A 24,840-nucleotide genomic window follows, 5' to 3' on the forward strand; every position below is an offset into this window, starting at 1 on the left:
CTGTGCTCATCCTGCTTACCTACAAACCCGCCCAGGATTTAAAGCTCAAAAGTGGACTCATTCCTGTCAGTCGTCAATCAGCTGCTTTTGTCTTGAAATGTTGAAACTTGATTTGCCCCTGGGTCCTCAAAGTATACCTTCATCGATTTTCTGCCATTTTGAATGGTTAGAAAAACATTTAATCCCCTGAAGTTTAACTATCCAAAACCAATTTGTCCAATAATCATGCTTACCCTATGGTGGTCATGGTTCAAAGCGATATGAAACTGTTTTCCTTTATTGTCTGTGTAAACCTGGTACCTCAATTCTAACTCTAATTCTAATGCATGATGGCTTTCCTATCAGGATATAGGGTTTCAAAAACACATATGCTTGCCAGGGGAATGTCCTTGCCAATACTCAATTGGAGATATTGCTGTTGAAGAGACAGCACATACGTCTCCATAGTGGTGCTTTTCAGCAAGCAGCGGAAAGACTTGTCCATGCAATTTTAAAGTGGGGAAACTGATTGCTGACTATATGCTCTCTCTCCTCAACAGCAACAACTACAAGGCTCCCTGTTTTCTTGTTTTCTGTTGGTCCATGTCTGGACAGTGTTAGAGGCATTCATTGCATTGTGTTTCAGAAAGCCCTTTTATTTTTAGAAATACTCAGCAAGGACACCCATGGGTGCCTTTTAGAAACCCCTTACTTCCCTTTTTGGTTTTCTTGCTTGGCAGTTTAGTTTATTCCATGTTCTTGTTCAAACATCAGTTATACACACGTATGCTATGAACAGGATTTACCTCACTTTGCCAGTTGCAGTTAGACACTATGTGGTTCTTAGTAGATGAAATGCATATAAATTTTATATTTTGTTAAGTGTGCAAAGCAAAATCTTAAGTAGATATAATAAAATGTTTTGCTTTTGCGGTATATTGTTGACAATTAAATTCATGATAAGGTGCAATGCATAGCTTCAGTTCTTACAAACATGTACCTTTGTAGCTCTCACTGAAGACACCCAAACACTGAACAAAAAAAAGAAATGACAAAGAGACAAAGATAACCTGTAATGAAAAAATCCAACTGACCTGAATCAATTCACATAAAGATTGAAAGCAAACATTTTTCAAATTATAATTCACACTAAAACTGTGAAAAAAAAAATCCAGTTATCTTGAAGGTAATTAATGTCACAGTCAAAAACATTTTGAGGTAAGATAAATGGCTGAGGACATCATGGTTCTCAACCAAAGACCTGCAAGAATTGGCACACTACACTTAATATCCATGCATAGAAAACTGACTCATTTACCCTCAGATATCTGTCTTAGATATACTGGAAGAAAAAGCTTATGAATAAAATCATCACTGTTCCTCACTAAGCTCAAGATACAAGAGCTCTTATTATTTAACCTGACTGTGTTACTACTGAATACAGGAAATACCCCGGAAGTCGCTGATATGCAGAGGTGGGCATAGTAGAAAAAACCCAAATGTTCAAATATAATTAACATTCTTTCAACAAAAAGTAGGCATTTAGGAACAGGGCTAAAAGAAAATCTCAAATCCACTTATGTTACTAGATCTGTAACAGATCAACTTGTTGCAGATACAGAATGAGCCAAATTTAGGCTGCTTTGTAATAAATTGTATTCTGTCTTTTAAAGTAGTCAGTTTTAAAGGCATCACTGGTACAGCCTGTGACCATTTTAGTACATATTAATTTTAACAGTTGTTGCAAATTCCAATTCTACGTTTTTTTTGCTAAACAGAACCTGTTTGCCTACAACTCCCCAAAGATTTAAAAATATGCAATGAGGTGTAACTAACAACCGCACATAAAAGTTGAAGCACATATCTGCCCACCTCTGTGGCTACGTAATGTGTGGAGCTTGTAGCCTGTGAATTGAATGTTAAATTAAAGTGTACAAATGTATCAATCTGAAAAAGGCTTATACAAGTATTTTTGGAATGGGTCTCCAGTTGTTTTGTATGTGAAGCCTTGGTGCTCAGTACTGTACAATGTCCTTCACAAACAAAGAAAGTGCTGGTGAGGTTTTGGTCACACCTCTGTGGTTCAGCACAGCAGAGCGTTGTTGTCGTTCTGATCTTCAGCAGGTTCCTCCTCTTCTGAGATGAGGGTCTCGGACTCCTGGACCTCTTTGGCAACATCCACCCCTAGCAGACCCACCACCCTGACGAGACATGGAGAGACAGGATGTAAGAGAAACATGGGAGATATGAGCCTCTGTACCAACTCCAACTGTGCATAACATAAACTGGGCTACTGTGTTCTCGACAGCTTCAAGTTACTTCATTCTGCAAACATGTTTGTCAACTTGTCTTGGGTGGAGTCACTTTTTTGGAGACAGGATTATTTACAAAGGTTTCCTACAAGTGGCATTGTTATTCTCAAAACTACCCACTGTGGTACTGCAGGTACACTGCATGTGACCGATCGCTCAAGGAGTATTGTTTTTCACGCTACACCTCCCCTAGACTGACTCAGCACTATTTTTTCTAGCATAACAAAGCAGATGTAAGAACATTTGTCAGTAGTTCACCATAGATTCATATTCCTTCATGGCCTTTCCTCCATTTGTATTGCATAGAGGATTTATATTGATTTTATTCTGTATTTTGACTAATACACAAAAGAAAAGACACAATTGTGTCTACAGTTGTAGCTTTATATGACAAAGATGCATTGTTTGTGTTAGACATGAAGAGGGAAATAGTTTAGTCAGAGGGGTTAGATGTGACACATGCAGAAATGAGGAAGTGAAGGTTCTTGTTTGACAAATGCCAGTGGTCTAAAACAAGCAAAACATCCCTCTTTTTTTAGTTCAACTAGCAAGCAATGACTTGGCAGAAAAACAGATTTGTCTAATGAAACTCTACCCAGAGTACAGCTCTACACCTGAAGCATATCCACACAGCATAAATCTTTCTGTTTTATTTCAGCCTTGAATAGATAACACTGGGGCAAATGCTGCATGCATCCTACTGAACAGTTCATCAATGCTGTATCACATAATACATTTATAAACCTAAAATGGCCTAAAAAGTCCTCTCCACAGGCTAGATTAGTCAGTGGAGACGGATGTTAAGAGACAGCATGACTCTTCAGTGAACGATTAGTGAGATTAAGTTAACATTATCATAATGTGATTAACTGATATTGCATTATGTACATTGGCAACATGGTGAACGTACCCTAGGAGGGCTATAGGGATGACACAGAGTCCTGCAGCCAGCAGGAAGCTGAAGCCAGGGAACCACGCCACCGTGGCGGCGTAGACGCTGCTGAAGACAGCGGTTGATATATTGCTACTGAGACTCTCAAAAAAGGCCACACAGGCAAACAGAGCACCTGCACAAAACACAGCCAGGAGAGGAGAAAACAACATCTGATAAATGACACACAGGTTAGACTGAAGGGGAAGACAAGGCTTCCATTAAACAATTGTTATGCCTATACTGAAATAGTGTGATTTCAAGATTCTTCTTGTTCAAACATGGTAACTGTGAGTGTTTTGTCTTAAAGTGCTTCATGAAGAGGCTGGGAGAGGCGACTCTTCATACTATGAACACAGAGACATGGCTCTGTGGCTCCAGTAGGGCCCAGCAGTCTGGACCTGAACCCACTCACCCTGTTCAGACTTTGAGACGATCTTCGACATCATGGAGCGTAGAACTGGGAACGGCATGATAGCCAGAAGCATTGGCACCCGCACTGCGGTGAACAAATGACAAACATTTACATTATAACGTTACATTATAATGTAGGGAGAATAATGTAAGGACAACAAATAGTAAAATACATCAGAATTAAATTAAATGTTTAAATTATGGTTGTTTAAGGGGATGACATTTTTAAAGTTCAAGTCGAAATTATGGAATTAACTAAAATGGTATTAAAGTGGCTGATTTTAGTCCTCTGATTTGGATATTGGCTACATTACAATTCAAACTTATTTGATTTTCTTATCAGCTTACAGTACAATAAACATTGTAAAAGTGATAGTGAAGGAAGGCTATGTCAATCAGTAATTTGTGCAGCTACGCCTACAGGGTTAAATATTGCATGCATATAAAATGGTTTACAACGCTGCCTGAAGTATATTATTTAGTGTTACGAGACAAGTCTTAGACCACAAAACCTGTTTAGAATTTCACCACACAATTCCCAATAGTTGACATAAGGGGTTCAAATATTTGCAGCTTCAAGCCTTTGCCAGTGTCCTCATCAAACTGTCCAGAATTTGTAATGATATAAACAGGCGAAGCAGGGCAGAAATGCACCGCTGTACCTGTTTCAGTTGGCAGGAGTCAGTTGTTATTTCTACTTTGCCTTGTAAACCACTGATGTAAAAGGCTTGTGTGAAATTTTTGTGAGGTCACTCGAGAGGGGCTTTAACATTGGGCACTCAAATGCACATTTCATGATGTAGGCAGTAGGCAGTCACAGTTATCATTATGGATGTGTCCTTCTCACCTATAAACATCAGTAAGGTGGTCTTGGCAAAGGCCACCAGGATCATGCCTGAGACGACAGAGAGGATCCCGATGAGGATGATGAGCAGCTGGGGCACGCCGCAGTACGTAAACAATGACACACCCACGAAACTGGTCAGGAAAATAGTGGTGGACAGTGCTGAGCCGTAGCCAATCAGAATCTCACTCCAGCACAGCGGCTCGTTGAGCTCATACAGTGTGATCATGGAGAGCCCGCCTATGTTGGCGAAGGAGAAGGTGGTGAAGATGAGTAGCAGGAGGACGACGGTAGTGTTGCACGTGCGGCTGGCCCCTGCAAACAGCTGGTAGACCCCGTAGACCATCTGTTTCATGGCTGACTGTTGAGGAGACCCATCCAGGGCGACGGCATCCACGGGAGCCCTCTTGACCGTCTCTTCCAGGATGAACACTGCATAGAGGAGGATGAAACACTGGCACAAGGCGGAGGTTATGAAAGGCCAGTTGAAGCCCGCAGCTCTTAGAAAGTAGCCTGTTGACAGCGAGGCCACCCCGGACAGGAGACCGATCACCATGTCCACTCCGGCCATGCGCAGCGTCTTCTGACGCCCGTCCTCGCACAAGTCCGCTATGTAGGCGAAGCAGCCGCCCAGAAATGTTCCAATGCCACCGAACAGCGAGCTGGCCAGCGAGGCACCGATCAGCAGGTAGAGGTTCAGCTCGAAGTAGGACACGGTCAGGAAGGACAGGGTGTAGATCAGCGTGCCGATCAGAGGCAGGATGATGGTGATCTTGCGTCCTCGCCGATCGCTGTAGGCCACCAGCACGAGAGTGACAGCCAGCGAGGGAATCGAGGAGAAGAGCTCCGTGTAAAGGGAGAAGAGGGACGCCTGCCTCTGTACTTCCTAGCAACATAGTGAGAGAGAGCACAGTAAAGCCGAAAAGTTCCCATTGTTTGATATAATCAGTAGTCAAGTTGGCAACCATGCTATAAACAACATCAGTTAAACACATGAGTAATGAATGACAATCTGATATTATGATGGTAAAACCCACACAGCATGAAAGCACAAACAAGGAGTTGTTTGCAAAAGGGAAACAGACTCTTCACTCTCATTACTACTTTTTACTAAGTAAAAAAAGCGGAAGCATACAGCATAAAAATATGTTCACAGTGACACAATGCGCATAGTCTTAACAAAGAAAGAGAGTGGGGTTTTCTTCTTAATATGTTCACAGTGACACAATGCACATAGTCTTAACAAAGAAAGAGAGTGGGGTTTTCTTCTTAACATAAAAGGAAACCAGGCCTCTAAAACACACCAGGTGTATGTGTGCACCAGGTGCTATATTGAGATTAAACAGGCTTTTCCAGACCAACAAGCTAGTTCTCACTTCCCTCTTTCTGGTGCCTTTTTCAGTGAAAACATGTATCCATGTATATTTTTGAGTATCACCTGCTCTCTATAACTGGCTTATCTTATCAAAGAAGTGTTGCTATTATGTCTGTCTGGTTCCACACATTCAGGGCGATGTCACACTGCAAAACAGTAAACTATAGTCCCAAGTCTCCTTTTCATATTGCCTATATGGCAGCACAGCAGATATCAGATGGTTCTTTTTTTACATGTATTGTGTTGCATAAGAGGGGATTGGGGACATTTTTGTGCTGTTTCATGACAATAAAGGTTGAACACACGTGGATAGTTGCTGAGCTAGATAGTTGTAGCAGACTGGAAGTATGCATAGAACAGTATGCAGAGCGTTATGTTAGTGTGGGCTATTTCAGTCAGCCTACCTGTTGTTTCCAAGTCATCCATTTCTTTTTATGAACACACAGAGAACATATGGCAGAAATGTTGAAGGTAATAATCACGTCAGGATCACAAGGATTACAACGTTGGATACTAACAGATAACACAAAGAAGAGCAGGGGCATAATTATAGATTTTTTGTTTTTCCCTCTCCCTCTAGATCCTGTTTAATTAGTATAAATTGTGACATAACCAATTATTTTTTTATTCTGACTATAAATGTAATCCAAATATTGGTACAAGTGTCCATTTGACATAATTTAGCTCAAATGTAAAGAGATATGTTACTATTAATCCTTCTGTGAAGGACAAAAGTAACATAATTGATTTTGTGGCACTAGGAAATAAGTAAATAGACAAGTACAGTACTTGTACAGGTATGATGAGTAATAATGCACAATTAATTCATTCATTATTTAATACAATCCATACAAGTATGTCTTTTCAGCCTTTCATATTACCTTAATTCATATATTGTAATAGAGTAGTAATACCATGGAGAGCCACAGAAATAAATGCTATCAATTTACTTGGTAGAATCTTAGCTTTGGGGGATAACTAGTGAAGAAATCAATGAGAAAAAGTTAAATATTTAAGATCATCATATGTCAAGCTTGACATAGATTTAGAGTGTGTAGAAAAACACATAACCCCACTCTCCCTTTATCAGAGTTTTTCAGAAGATAGGAACAGTTTTGAATGCCATGAAATATATCAACAGAAATAACAAAATTTTTAGTTGTTAAGATGTTATGCACATAGAAAATGAAAAATACATTTGCTCTAAGCCTAAACATATTATTTTGTTGTTAAATTAAACAAGCAATTGATACACTGGGGGCACAAAATCATGAATTAACAAAGTGTATAGAAAAAAATACACCTTTTGAGTTATTTAAAAAATACATGCATGCTCTCTTATACACCCAATGATTACGACTAACCTCATGGTGGTTTGAATGGTTGCTGCTGCTGTTGGTGGCACACCTGGAGGTGTTGTCAGAGATGGGATAGGTGGTGTTTGTCAGCTCCTGCCAAAGTCGCCGATAAACATATTGCTGCACCAGAGGATAGATCAGAAAACTGGCAAAAGCGTAGAGGGCAATTATAGGCTCTACAAGGAAGAGACCCTTCATTTTGAATGAAGGACTGTAAAATTCCCTAAAAAAGACAAAGAAGAGAAAATATTTAGAGGTGAACACTGCTGATGATTAGAGGATAATAGCGTAAAAAGACCAAGTTGATTAACCACAAATATAGATCTGAGCTAAATCTTTAAAGCATAGTGATAGTTATCATCTAGTAATAGGCAAGTGCTAGTAATCATCAATCTAGTTAACAGTGATGTTTTTTTGGTATAGAGCCTTAATTTTACTAAAAACTAAGTAAAACCTTAGTTTTACCAAAAAAAAACAACTATTAAATGAACAGTTTAGGATATTGGATAGTTTTACTAAGAGGATTGTTGTATGACATCCTACATTATCACTATTTATCATAAGGTGTTGTTGTGGAGTCTAAACCCACCTAAACTCACTTTACCCAACTTTTCTTTTCAAAGAGCTCAGTTTAGGCTGACATTTTCTCCATATGACATCCAGAGTATTCATCATATTAAATAGTACAAAGGTGGTGTAAGGTAGGCTATAGGATGATATGGTCAACGATGGAAAATGGCATAAATGGCAAATTAATGCTGAAAGTATAGCCTAACTGACTTGTTTACACTGGTGGTTGTTTGCCTTTTGGTGATGACAGTTTACATCACCGATCACAACATTACTATCTGACAGTCTGAATATCACATAATTCATTACAAGATATTTGTAATGTTTTTCTTGCATGCAAATGTGTCGCAGAAGTGAGCCGCCGGGTCAGGTCAATATTTAACGTTAGGTGACACACAAGGGAAAATAATATTAGCTTAGCCGCTGACATTTTCTTCTTCTGGGACGTTTAGACTATGCACATTTAGGCAAAAAAAAAGCACAACGACATCACCTACCTTTTAGATAGCCGTTCGGTTCATGTTTTGGTCAATAACACATTCTGCTCGTTCATGTGTTTGCCTCAAGGAGGTTCTATTGCCCAGATGTACGTTTAAATGTGTATGCAGGGCAGTGTTATGAAACGTCAAATACTGGGGTCCCGCCCCTCACGTAATCCTATTGGACAATGATCTTTCAAGCGTGCGTTTATTTGATCGGAGATGCTGTCGATCAAGCGTAATGCGGACGAGAACATTTTGTGACTTTCTGTGTCAGGCTCTTAATTATTACTTTATGAGTAGATTTGTTTTTTTTATTTCTTTAAAATCATTTAACATTACTCTTGGATTTTGGCTTTAAACAGTATACTATGTGCGTACTGTTACTGCTTGAAACCACACAAAAAAACACAGAACAGTCGTTTTTAGGTATTACGGTAACGTGAAGAGAGAGTGTTTTGCGTCGGAATGTACCATTTGCCAATACTACGGGAGGGATTTTGTTGTGACAGTGAACAGCCGCCTGAAAACCCGGCGGGGGAAACGGTAAGACTAGATCCAATGTCCTTCCTCTGTGTTAATTGAAATAAAGCCTATCATTTTTAAATAACTTTGACATCCAAATGCAGTTTCAATTTTACTGGCTTTAATCCACCAAAATGCTCATCGTTATGCATCAGTGGATGACAGCTTAACATCCCGGACGTTGAGCTACTCCTGGCTAGCAGCACCATGAAAATATCGTTCGTTAGAAAGCTACCGAATGTTAGCTAAGCTATCTTACTGATTAGCTAGCTAACGTTACCTGCTACATAGGTTAGACAAGAGGGTTATTTTTCGCCTTATGGTTTTATCTCGTCGTTTTATAGGCTGTCAACCACATGCACACAAAAGCTAGCATTAAATGAGTTAGTAGGTTAGCGTTAGCTTGGCCAACTGCTGTCGCTGTTTAAAGTCGTGACTGCCTGTATCAGGATGGATGATATCTCAGTTCCCTGGCCTAACGTTCACCGCTCTGTTGCGCTGCTGCTCATAATCTCCACCTGCAACATTGAATTTAGATTTAAATAAGCGTGTTAGACAGCTGTGGGTCCAAAATGTAGTCTGTGTTAGCACTATTAGCCAACCTAACTCTTTTCTTAACTAATGTTGCGTTGAAATTGAAATTCAGATAACTATTACATAGGCAATCAGAAATCTCGTATTATTATCATATCTGACAGCAACACTGCAATTGTCAGTTGTTTCCCGTTATTGATGTTGCAAGAAAAGTTATTTTGCCAGGTGTCTGAACTACGCAATACGTGTTGCCTAATATTACTCATTTCGTTTATGACCAGGAAATTCGTTAGAGATTCAAAATATCAATATACATGTCGCAATATCCTCAAGTAGGAGGGGTTATGATTTTAGAAAGTTTGTTTTTATAATTGCACTGATTTTGGTTCAGTCACAGCTTACATTATTTGGCAAATATGTCTTTGTTTGTAATCCAAATATCCCAAAAACCAAAGGCAAGTACCATAGGCCTTAGGCCACCCCTCCATCAGATTAGCCAACAGGGTATCTGACACAAATACTTAACCAGCAACATTCTTTAACATGCACACAGTGATCTCTCAGACAGGAATTCTGAACCATGACTAGTAGTATTGGTATTGTGTAGACTGTGGGCAATAGTACTGTTGGAACTGTAGTAGTAGCTTGCGAACTGCAGATATTGTCTGTGAAATTTGTATTGTCTTTTGTCTCATCTGCTGTAATTCATTCTTGTTGGTTTTCAGGTCATAACATAGGTTATTTCATCTTGGATCAACGATGGCCTTCAGCAAGGGATATCGCATTTACCACAAGCTGGACCCGCCCCCCTACAGTGTCATAGTGGAAACTAGGAACAGGGATGAATGCCTCATGTTTGAGTCGGGGGCTGTTGCCGTTCTGTGTAAGGCACTTTGACGAATTAAACTGTTGTACATATTTAACTGAAATATGCCAGTAGATACTCTGTGAACCCTAACCCCAAATTTTATGGACGCTGCAAGGAGAATACAACTACAATGTAGCGATATCCTTGACTGCTAAGTGATGGACATCCGTCTAAGCATTGACTCAATCACAGCCTGCAATAACCCTAACATTTGAGGATGAAGCTTGTTCTCCTTACACAGTATTGTTTTGTTTTTGACTCATAGCGGCAGCAGAGAAGGAGGCCATTAAAAACACATACGCCAAGATTGTTGATGCCTATGGAATCCTGGGAGTCCTCCGCCTAAACCTGGGTAAGCTACAGAAATATCTCTTATCTGCAGTGAAACCCGTTGCAAAAATTCCCTACAGATCCCATAGAATGGACCCAGATTCTGACTTCCAGTTTCCTGTGTGAAGGACCTCTGGTTCGTAGCCCTGCTACTGCTTACTTGTAAGCTGCTTTCTCCTGTCCTCTACATGACCTTGAAGGCTCTGTTATCACAACATGGAAAAAGCCGTGTGAAAGATTAAAGCTCAGTCTGGGAGATGGCTGAGATTTGGCTGGCCGGTGGTTTCCAACAAAAGCAGAAGCAGCAGACTTAAATTAACTATTTCTTGTCCCTTAATGCAATTTTTTTGCGTACTTTCCCCATCTATCCATCACTTTCCATCTATCAATGCACCATGTCCTTTCCTCTCTTCTGTTTTACTTTTCACCCCACTCCATATCCTATTCCCTATTCCCTTTGCTCACATTGTTCCTCTGTCTCTCCCATGTCCCTATCTTCCCCTCCACACTCCACCTCTCCTCCGCATCTCACTCTCTTTCTCCCTGGCAGGTGACTCCATGCTCCACAGCCTGGTGGTTGTGACAGGATGTAGCTCTGTGGGGAAAGTCCAGGACTCTGAGGTTTTCAGGGTCACGCAGACAGACTTTATATCTCTGAAGAATGACCCAGGAGACGAGGACCGGATCTCTGAAGTGCGGAAGGTCCTGAACTCGGGACACTTCTACTTTGCCTGGTCTGCCACTGGAGTCAGCATGGACCTGAGTCTCAACGCACATCGCAGGACCCTAGAAGACACTACAGATAACCGCTTCTTCTGGTAGGAGCATGAAATGATGAGCGTTCCAGGGTTATACATGTATGACAGGCATTTGGCTTTTTGGAGTAGATTTAGATTTAAGTCTCATAAATAAATAAATATGAATTAAGTACAGATTCTGCACACTCACACAGCACATTTGAGGTGATAACATATAGGCTAGTTCCTTCTGCTTATGTGAAGAGAGGGAGTTGTGTGAAAATTTGCAGCTAAAGTGTGAAGATTCATAGTTCAAGTTAAATTTGTGTATGTGTATACATTGTGTATATGTAATGTGAATATATTATGTGTATATTGTCTATTTTGTCTGTCTCTATAATTGTCTTCTCTCCTAAACCAATAGGAACCAGTCTCTTCACCTCCACCTGAAACACTATGGAGTGAACTGCGATGACTGGCTGTTGAGGCTGATGTGTGGAGGTGTGGAGATTCGGACCATCTACGCAGGTCATAAACAGGCCAAAGCCTGCATCATCTCTCGCCTCAGCTCAGAGCGAGCTGGCACACGATTCAACGTCCGAGGAACCAATGATGATGGACAGGTGGCCAACTTTGTGGAGACTGAACAGGTGAATCAGACCTCTGAGGGTTTTACTGTGGTCTCTTCTTTAGTTTGAGAGGCCTCATGATAACTCTGGCGATTAGAAATGTGTTTGATTTAATAGTAAAGTCAATTTCTATAGGTTGTGAATGGCAGTACTCCTCTCCGGTGCCAGTCAGAGCAGGAACAATAGTTCACACAACAATTAAGTATTCTACCACACACTGAAAGGCATCAGCCCATTTCATATTTACATAATGTGTCATTTGTAAATTTGCCTATATAGAGTCACATGACCCTGGTTATCACAGTCTATTTAAACACTGGTTACATATTGACTGTTGATGAGCAAACCTGATGCAGTGTGATGGTGAAAAGCTGTTGCTCCAATGTATTCTGCTGTTTAGACACTCAACATAAATGTGAAACTGGTATGAGATTTGACTAGTATGGGCTTTTGAAGACTGTTAACTGCTACTAATATTTTTGGATTGAAGCTGCTGATAGCCAATGTTATGTGCTGATTCAGCATAAGTATTCAGTGTTGCCCCCAGAATTTTATTCTTGGCAGGTGGAAAAGCAGCATTTAGACCACATAACATTAAAACTGACATTAAAATATGCATACTTGTGTGGGACACTAAAACTCTCCATAGAACCCCAGTAGTGATGATGGTGATGATCATCATCATAATACATATTAATGTGTACTTTTGTGGCATCTGATCAAAATGATGCATTGGAATCACTTCAGGTTAAGGGCTTCCCATAGACAACCAGTGTAGTACTGATAAAATATCCAATAAATATGTAATTAAACATCATATTGGAGGTGGACAACAATATCCGATAATAAAAGGCCTAACATATCACCAAAATTTGGTGTAACCCTAGTCTAAAGCTTTTCACTGTGCAGCAGAATATGTTCCTCATGAAGTAAACTTATGTCAGTCTAGTCAGAACTTGGCACTTTTTTGCTTTGCTAAGTCTGCACATTGTCATAGGATTTTTTTTTTTTTTAGTTACTTTTCTGCTCTCCATTTTGGAAAATGACTCACCAGTTGTTCTCCCTTTTGTAGTTCCTGTTCCTCTCAGAAAACAAACATGAGGCCACTTTGGCAGCCATTGGTGATATTATCTCATCTAGAGCTGTTCCTCAGAACGAGCTGTCAGCACAGCACAGAGAAATATAGCCTCTCTGTGTGTGACGCACTGCCTGTCGCTATGATTTCTCCTTCCCATCCCCTCAGTGTTCTGACACAGGGGCCCGACACGCACGCACGCACACACACTCACACACACTCACACACAGCATGCCACGCCTTTCCTCAGGGAGCCTTAAGAATTACATCACCCACTGTTGCTTTTAATCCAGTACCTGCTGCACAGTGTGAAGTCATTGCCCAGTCTGCATTATAAGGTTACAGAGGGATTAACATTTCTGTCTCCTGTGATTTTATTTCCTCTATTAGGGAAATTCCTATTAATTTCCATTAATTTGATGCATCTTGTTGTCTTATCATTTTCCACCATGTTGTGTTCTGTTGTCATTTAGATTCTGGCATCAAAGTCACTTGTGTCTTTGCATATTATCTTGATGTTTGTTGGTTGGTTTGGTTAGTTTTGAGGTTAGATGTTTTTATAAGCCCCCTTGTTTTTTATCTCACCTGCACAAATTCATATTTTTTTTTCCTTTTATGTGTTATTTTATCACTTTGCATTTATGTTTTATCACTGTGCAAATGAACTAACAAAACCTTCTGTTTGCTTTGTACAGGTTATTTTCCTGGATGATAAAGTCTCATCCTTCATACAGATCCGCGGGTCCATTCCTCTGTTCTGGGAACAACCAGGAATACAGGTAATTATCTGCTACACTACCTGCCTTGCATAGTGGATGTGTTGATTTCATTAAGCCACATCATACGAAAATCATAAACCTGCCCTCAGTGTTTGTGTAGATCGGTAATCCTCAACATCCTGTCTATGCTGCAGGTGTAGAGGAGGGTCACTCAGTCTCAGGTTGATTACACATCTAAGCACTAACACTTAACTATATGATGTTGCCTATGTGGAGCTCTTGCAAAAGAAGCACAAAACATTCACTAAGATATGCTTGGCATTTGTGTCTGTTAGACATTGTAGGGGGGAATATGAGAGCCTCCTCATGTTTGCATCAATTGGTTGTCAAATCCTTAGGCTAGTCTTAACCCATTTTGTCCGTGCTGTGTTCAGAAAAAGTCCATTAAGGGTGTTTTGTTGCACCTGCATGAGAATCGCCACCCTAATGGAATGGATGAGAACCCCCACCTGGTATAACAACATACACTTTTTAAAAAAATTTTATGCTCTGCGGCTCTGCGGCTCTGCGGCTCTGCTGGTGCTGGCTCTCTCATACTGCAGAAAGAGGTCACTCTGTGCAATGCCAAAGGTCAGGGGCCAATGTCAGGCTCTCCCTTCATCACTGATCCCCGATGTGGGTTCCAGCTCTGTCCCACCTACCTCTCCATGAAATGTAATAAAGCCAGAACTCGCATCACCCGTCCCTAGCGCCCCATAAACCCGAATTACTGGGGTTTCTCCTACCCTTGTCCTGACATTGCACAGACTGGTGGAACGGACCTGACGTGGGGGAGGTTGATGATAGACGTAGTGGTTGGTAAAGGGCCTTTTCTCTGTTTTCCTCAGCTCCCAGATTTCTTTGGTCAGGTGAGAGCCTGGTCTGAAAACATCCTCCAGCCCTTTCCCTTTCACTTAGACCGGTGGTGTTCCCAGGGCAACTGGATAGGTGTAGATGAATAATATGGTAGACTGAGTCGTTGAAAGGTTAGAAGGCCAAGTGGAGCCATGACCATATTACTCGCCTATTCAGTCCACAAGGTGTTTGGTTTGGTCTAAACAAGGGGTAGTGGGCTTGGGGTTGTTTTCAGACAGAACTGTAGTCCTCCCGCTTTTAAAGTACTGTTTTAGCCCTTGGCCCCTTTTACCGCTAGTGGCTTTGTAGGCTTACTTTCTCCTCCCCATACTCTCCAATTCATTCTTGAATAGGATATCATTCTTGAACAGGATAGATAGTCTCTCAGTTTCCGTAGAAGTGTACTGCCAGTGTTAGAAACGGAATTAGTCTAGGACTCATAATTGTAGCATAGTATCATAAAAACATGAAATGCTTTTGATAGTGTAGAAAAGATAAAATAAGTTAAATTACCAAAGTTAAAATGGGTCAATTAAGCTGTAGGTGTTAAGCTATCTGTTGTCTGAAATTCAAACGCTTTAACATGTCTAAGTTAGTGTAGAACCTGAGGAGGATTGGGTCTGAGGAGTATGGCTGTAACCTGAGCCCTGTCTTTTGCTGGCTCGGGAAGTTATTAAATATGCATAGCACAGACCTGCACAAGGGTAGAGAGTGGAAGTAGTGACAAAATGGCAGCAGCATGGAGCCAAATGTCTAGCCCTCCCAAGCACAGGCCCAGCTGAAAGACGTGCATATAAACATTCAAGCAAATGAATGCAAATCAAAGGGAACGATGAATAGACGGTGCAAAAGAAAGAGAGAAAGAGGAGTTGTAAGGGAGAAAGGAGCCTAGAAGGAGACTGTGACAGTACAAGTGCACTCAGGAGATAACGGTAACATCCCCAGAGAAAAGGCAGTGGTGATAATGCATGACTGGTTCAGACGCAGAATGGATGTATGTTGCTTGTGACCCATCTGAATTGAGTGACCAATAGGAGGAGGAGTGGTCATGGAAACACAACGGCACAGGAAGGATGCTGACATTTGATTTCTTTTAACTGAAGACAGGTCATTGGAGACAGGAAGGTTATAAAAGCAAGGAGAGAGGAATGAAAGTAGGAATGGTTTGAAATAGGTCAGGCACAAGCAGGGACATGCAGTGCAGAATGAGTAGGTGTCTGTGCAACAGCCAATAGGGGCTATTGTTTTATCAATGTCCCGTTAGGCCTGTGAAGGTGTGGTCATGAGTGTGCATATCTGCCTACACTTGTAAAAGGCTCTTCTGTTTTTGGTCTCTTTTTTTACTGAGGCAATTGGACTTGTGACTCACTCAACACCAGTGTACTCAGAAAATTTGAGAAAGGGGTGAGAGGTAGTGAGGCACAGAGGCAAAGACCTGGAAAGGACCAAATAAAAGTTCCAAGAAAGGTCTCAGTGAGAAACGAAGAGATGACAGATACTAGGAAAACAAAATTTCTCTCTTACTCACTGTCTTTGTCTCTATATGATCAAATCTCCCCTTGCTGCCCCTGTGTGTTGCTTTCATTTTATGACATTCTTTTGTTGCCATGATCAAGGTCTCTTTTCCACTGTTCAAATATTGTCCAAAATTGCTATCCCAAATCCATTCTTTGCCACCAGGTCTTGTGGCCCTCTGCAACGTGTGTGTCTGCGCGACTTTCCTTTTGAGGGATTAGCTCATTAGTTAAGGACAGCACTGTGACTCTTTTCTCTTTGTCTTTTCTCGCTGTCTCTTCCCTGTAGGTTGGCTCTCATCGTGTTAAACTCTCCAGGGGCTTTGAGGCAAATGCACCGGCATTCGAAAGGTAATTAAAATTGTGTGTGTAGGGTGCATGCGCCTATGTGCGCATGTGTGTGTTCATGTGTGTGTGGCAGTCTCCAGCTGCTTTGGCTGGCCTCCAACAGATCACCGCTCCCCTGAGGAGCAAAGGAAACACCAGGACGCTGTGTCTCCCATAGTTACTACCAAATGATGAGAGAAAAGCCCTCCAGATTCAGACTCCAAGGAGCAGATGTTAATTGAAGTGTGTCCTTGGAGGCTGGTTTATTGTAGGGGACAGAAAGGACACATCAGTAGCCCTAAACTGTCTGTCCTCCTCCGTAGCTTGTATTTTATATTGATTGCAGACACTTTTTTGCAGCTACAGTTGCTAAATAAATACCCATACTCTCTTGACATTTTGCTCATATTGTTGGGATATGAAGTTATTTCAAAATGCATTTATTTGAAATTTCTATGTATGGGTTCAAGCACTTAAAAATTATGGAGTTTTAAGAAAAAAGTATGGAAAAGTATGGAAAATGTTCTTCACTTATGGATGGCATTCAAATCCAGTCACTAGGTGTACTGCAATTATGGATTGGATATTTGATGACTCAATCAACTCGTCATAACTGGCAATAAAATGTGGAGCTCACAGTACTGTGGAATAGGAACGGCATGTCACATCACCACACAGTAATGAGGTGGACTGTGCATATTTTTCTTGTAGATAGCTAAACTGATTTATGGTGGGCAAGTAATGAGATGCCCAGTTGTGTCTGGAGTCTTCTGTGCCTCTGTCTTTTCTGACTGTGGTACTGCAGTGCTGCTGTGCTTTGTTTAAACCACATAGTTTTTACAGAAAGGAAAAATTGATACACAGACCTTGTGATGCATGTACTGAACAAAGCAGCTTAATGCCATGATTAGCCTTTTTTGATGAACCGAAGAGACCTTGTGCATATTTATCAAGCTGGTATCGGAGATGCTTTGATACAGCTTTTATGGCATAAGCCCTTTCTCACGTCTTTAGCTGCTGCTTTGTTGCTCCAGTAGGAATTAGGGAGTAAAGGGAGCGAACCTTGCTGTGATGAGTCACCATTGCTGAACTAAACAGTCGTCTCAGACATTTCAAATACTCTCTATTCATGTCTTTGTTTTTGCTCTCTGCAGTTATGTCTCACCCTGTTATCTGTAGTGCTGTTGATTAAGTGTTATGATACCTCTTGTGTATGTGAATCACGTGTATCTGTGATACACAAAAGATATGTATACTTTTATTTGTGGTTATTTGGCTCTGTTAGAGTACCAACACTACTTTTACAGATGAAATACAAGTTTGACTAGTACTACTTACTTTTGAGAACTTGGGGATGCTGAAGTACTGTTATGAAATTTGTGAATTTCTCAACAGTCCTTTTTTTGTTAGCAGCTAGTATAAGTCACTCTGTCGGTCTAAATTCAAAAACCCCACCACAGGATACAGGGACGGTGTTTCCTCTGTAATTTTATGCAGCTGTGGTGCTCGGGGGCATAATTCTAGTTTTGTCCTATATCTGTCGCTGCTGGCTTATGTTTCAAGTGGAGGTTTTAGTGCTAAAAATGTCTTTTAATCATAACAAAATCATTACTTCTAAAACATGTGGACTACACTTATTTTAGTTTGAGATGATAGTAAGACTAAATTACAATGCTAATTTTAATTTCACATTTTCTCTGTGTAGTTTTCTTGCTGTGGTGGTGAACCACTGCCACTGGGGTTTTAATCCCAGGCTTGGCAAATTGTTGGCAAAAGGCTTTTGTATTTGGTTTCACAGAGCCAAATTGGTTGCAGCTTATCACGAAAAATATGTGCTTGTCAATTGGATCACATTTGATCAAACTGCATGTTTTCCAGGCACTTCAGTGCTCTGCGGAGGCTGTATGGCAAACAGGTGATCATCAACCTGCTTGGGAGCAAGGAAGGGGAACACATGCTCAGCAAAGCATTTCAGGTGAGAGGAACCATTCTGGCCCTTTATATATTGATATTTTAGGCATTTAGCAGGCACTCTCATTCAGAACGACTGAGTAAGACAGCAGTTAGTTTCAGTGTCTTGCTCAAGGACATGTGTAGATGGTACACATGGCTGTTGATGGGATTGAATATGACTTTTTTGGTTTACAGAATGATCTCTCTAACCACTAGGCCACCCGCCCTGCTGAGTACACCAAACCATCTGCTTAAATTTACACAGCTACTAAACTGCCTAGTCCAGTGTACCAAAACGGGCTACAATCTAGTATTTCCTTTATTTTTAAGTAGGTGATTTGGCATTAATTAATGCAAGTTACTTATGTCAGCAGGCTTTGCATGCAGAACACTATTGCATGTACTTTGAATTCTCAAGAATAACTCTTCTCTATCTCTCTTTCACTCAGAGTCATCTGAAGGCATCAGAGCATTCAGGAGCAGTGAAGATGGTGAACTTTGACTACCATCAGATGGTGAAGGGGGGCAAGGCAGAGAAACTCCACAGCATCCTCAAACCCCAGCTCAGCAAATTCACAGACGAGTGTGGTTTCTTTTACTACTCTGGAGAGACTGGTATTACTAGGTGAGAAATGCATACAAACATCTACAGGTCTACATCTACAAAGGAAGGAAGGAGTAATAATTGTCATTTTGGCAGTTGCCTCAAATTGTCTGTAGTTACATACCCTGATCTCCTTAAGCCCCCTTCCCCTCCCCACCCACCAACGAATATTCATGCTTATATGCATGCATACACACAAACACACACACACACACACACACTTCTCGCTTATCTTCTCAGGACTCAGAGTGGGACCATCAGGACCAACTGCCTGGACTGTCTGGATAGAACCAACAGTGTCCAGGCCTTCTTTGCCCTTGAGGTAAGACTGAACAACTAATGCCCTCATTTGTTATAAAATGGCATTCACTCTTCATCTGTCAAAGTACACTGACCTTATTGATGTTGCTTACATCTAACCCCTCCTCTCCCTCCCCCTAGATGCTGCCAAAGCAGCTGGAGGAGATGGGTCTAACAGAGAAGCCCCAGCTGGTGGCCAGGTTCCAGGAAGTCTTCAGGACCATGTGGTCTGTCAACGGAGACTCCGTCAGCAAGATCTACGCGGGCACTGGGGCGCTGGATGGCAAGGCCAAGGTACACAAATGGACAGACTTATCACACACAAACACACACACTCAGGGACAAATTCATAGTGTAACAATTGGCACAACAGGTTATCCGGGCTCCAGCATGTAACAATTTGGTCACATTTTATAACTTCGGGGACTTGGGGTACTGCTTCAGAGCTCATTCCAGACTTCCAGTATAGCTCAATGTGGACATTGGCTGAGTACATGAGACAATGACAGCATGTGACACCTAAACTTCAGTATTAAATGTGCATTGGTGTTTGAAATGCTTGATTTATATTTGTTGTTTTGTATGCAGTCAGAAACCCTTGAATAATCAATCTACATAAATGCCCATAACTGATAAACACTAGTCAAAAAACAAACAAACGTTTACTTTATCTATATAGCCCTAACCTTCATGACCTGCTGTCACTTGCCCCGCAACCCATTCAACTCAGATGAAGCATGCTAGCAGTAGCCTATCAGATAAACCAGTCATGGTTTATCTGATAGAAAGGGTGGAAACAGAAGGGGGGAAACAGGAAGCCACAAACAGAAATGGCACAAATGCCACTATTGTGGAAAAAAGGCCAAAGCCCTGTGTAGCAACAGAGCTGAGGAATTAAATTGTTAGTTTTCACATGAAACCATAACTGCTGCATTTAAAAAAATAAAAGTTAATTGTGCATGTCATTCACTGACAGAGCTCTGCATGAACAGGTGATCCTCTCTGTGTGTAGAACTGTGTGCTTCTGTTTCTTAACTCTTGTGTGCTATCTCTTTCTGCTGTCCTCTGGATCTCTCTACCTGTGTGGTAAGTTAACGAGCCAGCCGATGTCGTTTTTGAGCCGCGGGTCTATTTCTGGTGCAGTGTTGATTTCCATGTGTGTGGGTTGAATGATGTAGATTCAGGATGTGGTTAGTGGGTGCTCTTTTTTTCCATAAAACTTGACTGATTTTATTTCGCTTGAGAAGTCCCACTGATGCATATGTTGTCTCCACTTTGGTTCTCCTGATCAAGAATGCTCCTGGGAGAAAATGGAAGATCTCTCCACTGATTTGCAGTAATCTCAATAAAACACTGAAAGCAAATGGACATGTTTTAAAAAGAAAAATAAATCATATGTCACGGTTATTTTAGAATAATCTGCCAATGCTTTTGCTTGTTGAGTGACCATTTTCTCACTGTAGCACTATGTCAGTGTTACAAATGAAATACTCGGGTTGGTTGGATTCTTTCTTGGTTGGATGAAATCAGATGCATCAAACCAAAATAATATCAAAATGAAGCCCACCGATCAGTGTAATTGTAGAGTCCCATCTCCTTGTCTAGCAATTTTGATCCTTCCCAGTCAATTGGAAAAGCTGTATTTCTTAGATCTTTCTTAGAAGATTATCTTGTCCTTTTCTTCGCTTCCATGGGTGAATTGGGAAGGTATGGATATTTTTGCATGATAAGTAAATGTATAGGTAGTAATGTCTTTTTTTTCTTCTTCTTCTTCCTCATAGGCGGGGAAGCTAAAAGACGGCGCTCGTTCAGTGACCAGGACCATCCAGAACAACTTCTTTGACAGTTCCAAGCAGGAGGCTATCGACATCCTGAGGCTGGGCTCCACACTCAACAGTGATCTGGCAGACAAAGCTCGGGCGCTGCTCACCACCTCCAGTCTTTACGGTAATTCCTCTCATCATGGATAAATTCCATAACAGTATAGAGTTGCTTCAGCTTGTGTAATTTATTACATAGGACTAATGAGGTACAATGATGTTTTCTTTACTGAATTGACAGATCACATATTGTGAGTAGTGTAGTTTGATTACGATTAGTGTAGCAAGTCTAAGTTATTGCTTAATATAGCATGTTGGAGCATGTGTATTTCGTAATTGCTAGTGGTTTATTGTTGATGTGAATATTATGGAGAGTGTGTCTTTTCATTTACTCCAAGATCTTGGCCAATTTTAAGAATATCACTGGCTCCCTGCTTCATCAGTGAGGATTGTGGTATAGGTATTTAGACTGGTTTCGTCCAGTAGCTGTTGTCACCCTGCTGGCCACAAGCTGGCCACAAGCTGCACTGTCGGGTTGTCTCATCCGTGTCAAGTGGGAGGTGTAATCTCCTTGTGCCAGCTCTCTGTCCCAGTTAGATTAATGCTGACCGACTGCTCTGCTAGCATTATCTGTGAACTCACTGGTTAACCCGCCCTTCTCTCCCTTCTCTCCCCCTGCTCTCGCACACAATCTTAGTCACTGAGCCTGTCTTACAATCAGGTATAGTAACTGACAGCCTGCCCCCAGTGGATGTTTCTTCTCATCCCATGTCCATAGTTGTTTTATCCTTTGTGATTGTGCTCCCACTCATTAGTTCATTCATTTATAAACCAATGTTGGTAATGGTTTAACCCTCTTGTCCATTTTCTGTCACATACCATCAGGCTCCTACAGTAATGATTAATAGTAAAAGAATGGTGAATTGTGCAAAGAAACAGACTTCAGTGCACACAATGGTAATTGCTAGGCTGACATCATGCCCTTGAAAGGAAAATTACAGACAGAAATGAACCATTACCAAGGTTGATTATTTGAATGTTAGTGGTATTTCACCAAGCATTATGATTTGTGTCCTTTGTATCATTCCCTATGTTTTGGAGGACATTTTGGTGGTCTCCCTCTTTGAATTTTGGATGTTCTCTCATTGGTTTTATTTAATTTTATTCTTTTTGTTTTGTTTCCCTTTATTCCACCCTAACACACGCACACTCTATACACACTCACCCTTTTCTCCTCTCCTCTTCAGCCTCTCCCAGAGTATTGTTGGGAATGTGTCAGAACTACCATAAGTACACGCGGCCCAAGCAGATCAGGGTGTGTGTCGGCACCTGGAATGTCAACGGGGGCAAGCAGTTCCGCAGCATCGCCTTCCGCAACCAGACGCTCAACGATTGGCTGTTGGATGCTCCAAAGAAGGCGGGGCATCCTGAGTTCCAGGGTATGTCATCTGTCTTGTTGATTAAATAAATTAAGATTTCAGATTGTCATGGTTTTCACAAACTCTTTTGTGAAAAGCGGCACTTCTGTCATTTCTCTCCCCACAGACACCAAAGCCAACCCCATAGATATCTTTGCCATCGGCTTTGAGGAGATGGTGGAACTGAATGCTGGCAACATTGTCAGTGCCAGGTATGGGTCCCAGTCCATCTGGAAGGTTATTGAAGCTAACTTTGGCATCCAGAGACGTTTATGCAATAAAAAGATATTTTGCCTGTGGGCCATGCAGGCACCAGGAACCAAGGTCCTTTTCTGTGCTCCATCGGGAATACTCTTTAGCTAATGCAAATAAAAATATTCATAATTTTTTATTTGTATAGCACTTTTCAAGTGCTATAAAACAATGCCAGACATGATTAATTAAGGTTATAGGATAATAAAACATATTAATACAATGAGAATAAAATGGGTAAAAACAGATTATAAAAATGTAATTTGATTTAAAAGATGACTCTGAATTTGCTCCTGAGAACAAAGTACCAAAGATCAGGGGCTGGACAGCCATGGCCTGATCAGATACTGTTAATATGGCACCTTATGCAGATGTGCTTTCTTTTGTTCAATTGTGTTGAATAGGAGTAAAGACAATGCCCAAACACATATCTTAAAAGTTAATTTGTTTGCACTCTCATCTGTTTTCCCTCTCTGTGTTCTCCTCTCAGCACCACTAACCAGAAACTGTGGGCTGCTGAGCTTCAGAAGAACATCTCTCGGGACCATAAGTATGTGCTGCTTGCATCAGAGCAGCTTGTGGGAGTGTGCCTGTTTGTTTTCATCCGCCCACAGCATGCCCCCTTCATCAGGTATGAAACTCTGTTCTTGCTACAATAGACACATCAAAGATTTACTCTAGGTTCACACACAAGAGGTGGAAATGCATTTATACCACAGTGTGGCTGCTGTGGTCTTCAAGAGCCAAATTCAGGACAGCCAGAGAGCTGAGATCACATTCAAATGAACTGCTAATCATTTAGGCTTGTAACTGCACAACTGCACCGTGGGACTGTATAGAATATATAATTTTTGTAATCTCCAGAATCTGGTTACAGACATATGTTTACCTTTAGTTTGTTGTATTTCTTGTGCCACAGGGATGTTGCTGTAGATACAGTAAAAACTGGAATGGGTGGGGCTACAGGCAATAAAGGGGGCGTGGCCATCCGCCTGCTGTTCCACACCACCAGCATCTGCTTCCTGTGCTCCCACTTCGCTGCTGGCCAATCACAGGTGAAGGAGAGGAACGATGACTACAATGAGATCACACGCAGACTCACCTTCCCTATGGTAATACTAATAACCATGACACTGGCGTTGAGCGAATTTTATAATTTTTTAAACGCATGTTAGTGTGTCTAACTTAATCTTAACCTCTCCTATCTTACCCCCCCCAGGGTCGTCTGCTGTACTCACACGACTACGTGTTCTGGTGTGGAGACTTCAATTATCGTATCAGCCTACCCAATGAAGAAGTAAAAGAGCTAATCAGACAACAGAACTGGGATGCCCTGACGGCTGGGGACCAGTTAGTGGACCAGAAGAATGCTGGCATGGTATGGCCTTAAACACACATGTGCACATTTACAGAATAAGTAACGCTTTATAAGGGTTCATTACCTCTCAGTAGGAAATGGTGCACCATGTATTTAATTATTAAACTTATTAAACATTATTGCGCTTTCACAGTGGCTCAAGATCATAAATGCATTCTGTGAAATCATTGTCCCTGGGTTGTATTAAGATAAGATGAGATAAAATTGCACTTTATTGATCCCATAGGGGAAATTATTACCATCTGTACTGGCGCATAAAATAATGGGTCAGAATATTGTTTCCCAAGAAGCTGACAGGTGCGCTCTCGCACTGATAGTAGACATACACATAATTAATATGCATATGGCGTTAGTTGATTATAATATTCTCTCCACAGGTCTTCCGAGGTTTCATCGAAGGGGTCTTAGACTTTGCCCCCACCTATAAGTATGACCTGTTCTCAGAGGACTATGACACCAGCGAGAAGTGCCGCACACCAGCCTGGACCGACCGTGTACTCTGGAAGAGGAGGAAGTGGAACTTTAACAAAACTGGTGAGGGCCGCGGCCCGAAAGGAAGGGTGTTGATTTAGCTGAGGAGAAACTGAGATATGTCTTATAAGCCTGAATAACATTCCTTTGCCAAAAAACAATTTTATAGGCTTATACATCCTTCTGTCTTGCTTTCTTTCATTCATTATACCCTACTGTATGACTCAAGC

General features: G+C 41.2%; 2 protein-coding genes across 8 annotated transcripts in view; one reads left to right on the forward strand and one right to left on the reverse strand.

Moving 5' to 3' along the window:
* Positions 1-1,030: 1,030 nt before the first annotated feature.
* Positions 1,031-8,402, reverse strand: LOC139664535 (lysosomal proton-coupled steroid conjugate and bile acid symporter SLC46A3). Of its 2 annotated transcripts, none has more exons than XM_071543399.1 (6): positions 8,281-8,402; positions 7,220-7,436; positions 4,484-5,366; positions 3,638-3,721; positions 3,202-3,358; positions 1,031-2,180 (listed from the first exon to the last, which is right to left on the reverse strand). In XM_071543399.1, the coding sequence occupies exons 2-6, from the start codon at positions 7,409-7,411 to the stop codon at positions 2,063-2,065; spliced, it is 1,434 nt and encodes a 477-aa protein (XP_071399500.1). In that variant the 5' UTR covers positions 7,412-7,436; positions 8,281-8,402; the 3' UTR covers positions 1,031-2,062. The 2 variants fall into 2 exon arrangements, with proteins under 2 accessions (XP_071399500.1, XP_071399501.1); XM_071543400.1 differs by lacking the exon at positions 8,281-8,402 and adding an exon at positions 6,260-6,368 and having other exon boundaries at positions 7,220-7,324.
* Positions 8,403-8,732: 330 nt separating this feature from the next.
* synj1 (synaptojanin 1) overlaps positions 8,733-24,840 on the forward strand; it is a 28,981-nt gene continuing 12,873 nt past the window's right edge. For 3 of the 6 annotated variants that reach the window (XM_071543390.1, XM_071543392.1, XM_071543395.1), the window contains exons 1-19: positions 8,733-8,808; positions 10,047-10,204; positions 10,455-10,541; positions 11,070-11,337; positions 11,681-11,906; positions 13,656-13,739; positions 14,114-14,191; positions 16,377-16,438; positions 18,293-18,389; positions 18,817-18,992; positions 19,212-19,293; positions 19,413-19,565; positions 21,053-21,218; positions 22,339-22,530; positions 22,637-22,721; positions 23,252-23,392; positions 23,681-23,873; positions 23,981-24,139; positions 24,517-24,673. In XM_071543390.1, coding sequence (XP_071399491.1) covers positions 10,081-10,204; positions 10,455-10,541; positions 11,070-11,337; positions 11,681-11,906; positions 13,656-13,739; positions 14,114-14,191; positions 16,377-16,438; positions 18,293-18,389; positions 18,817-18,992; positions 19,212-19,293; positions 19,413-19,565; positions 21,053-21,218; positions 22,339-22,530; positions 22,637-22,721; positions 23,252-23,392; positions 23,681-23,873; positions 23,981-24,139; positions 24,517-24,673 — 2,530 coding nt within the window. In that variant the 5' untranslated portion in view covers positions 8,733-8,808; positions 10,047-10,080. The remainder of the gene's footprint in view (positions 8,809-10,046; positions 10,205-10,454; positions 10,542-11,069; positions 11,338-11,680; positions 11,907-13,655; positions 13,740-14,113; positions 14,192-16,376; positions 16,439-18,292; positions 18,390-18,816; positions 18,993-19,211; positions 19,294-19,412; positions 19,566-21,052; positions 21,219-22,338; positions 22,531-22,636; positions 22,722-23,251; positions 23,393-23,680; positions 23,874-23,980; positions 24,140-24,516; positions 24,674-24,840) is intronic. The other 3 variants (XM_071543393.1, XM_071543394.1, XM_071543391.1) reach the window with 2 other exon arrangements.

The sequence above is a fragment of the Centroberyx affinis genome, unplaced genomic scaffold (genome assembly GCF_046629955.1).
Source record: "Centroberyx affinis isolate AG114_WGS23_722 - 3 ecotype Tasmania unplaced genomic scaffold, CSIRO-AGI_Caff_v1 ptg004311l_1, whole genome shotgun sequence".
NCBI classification, from domain to species: domain Eukaryota; kingdom Metazoa; phylum Chordata; class Actinopteri; order Beryciformes; family Berycidae; genus Centroberyx; species Centroberyx affinis.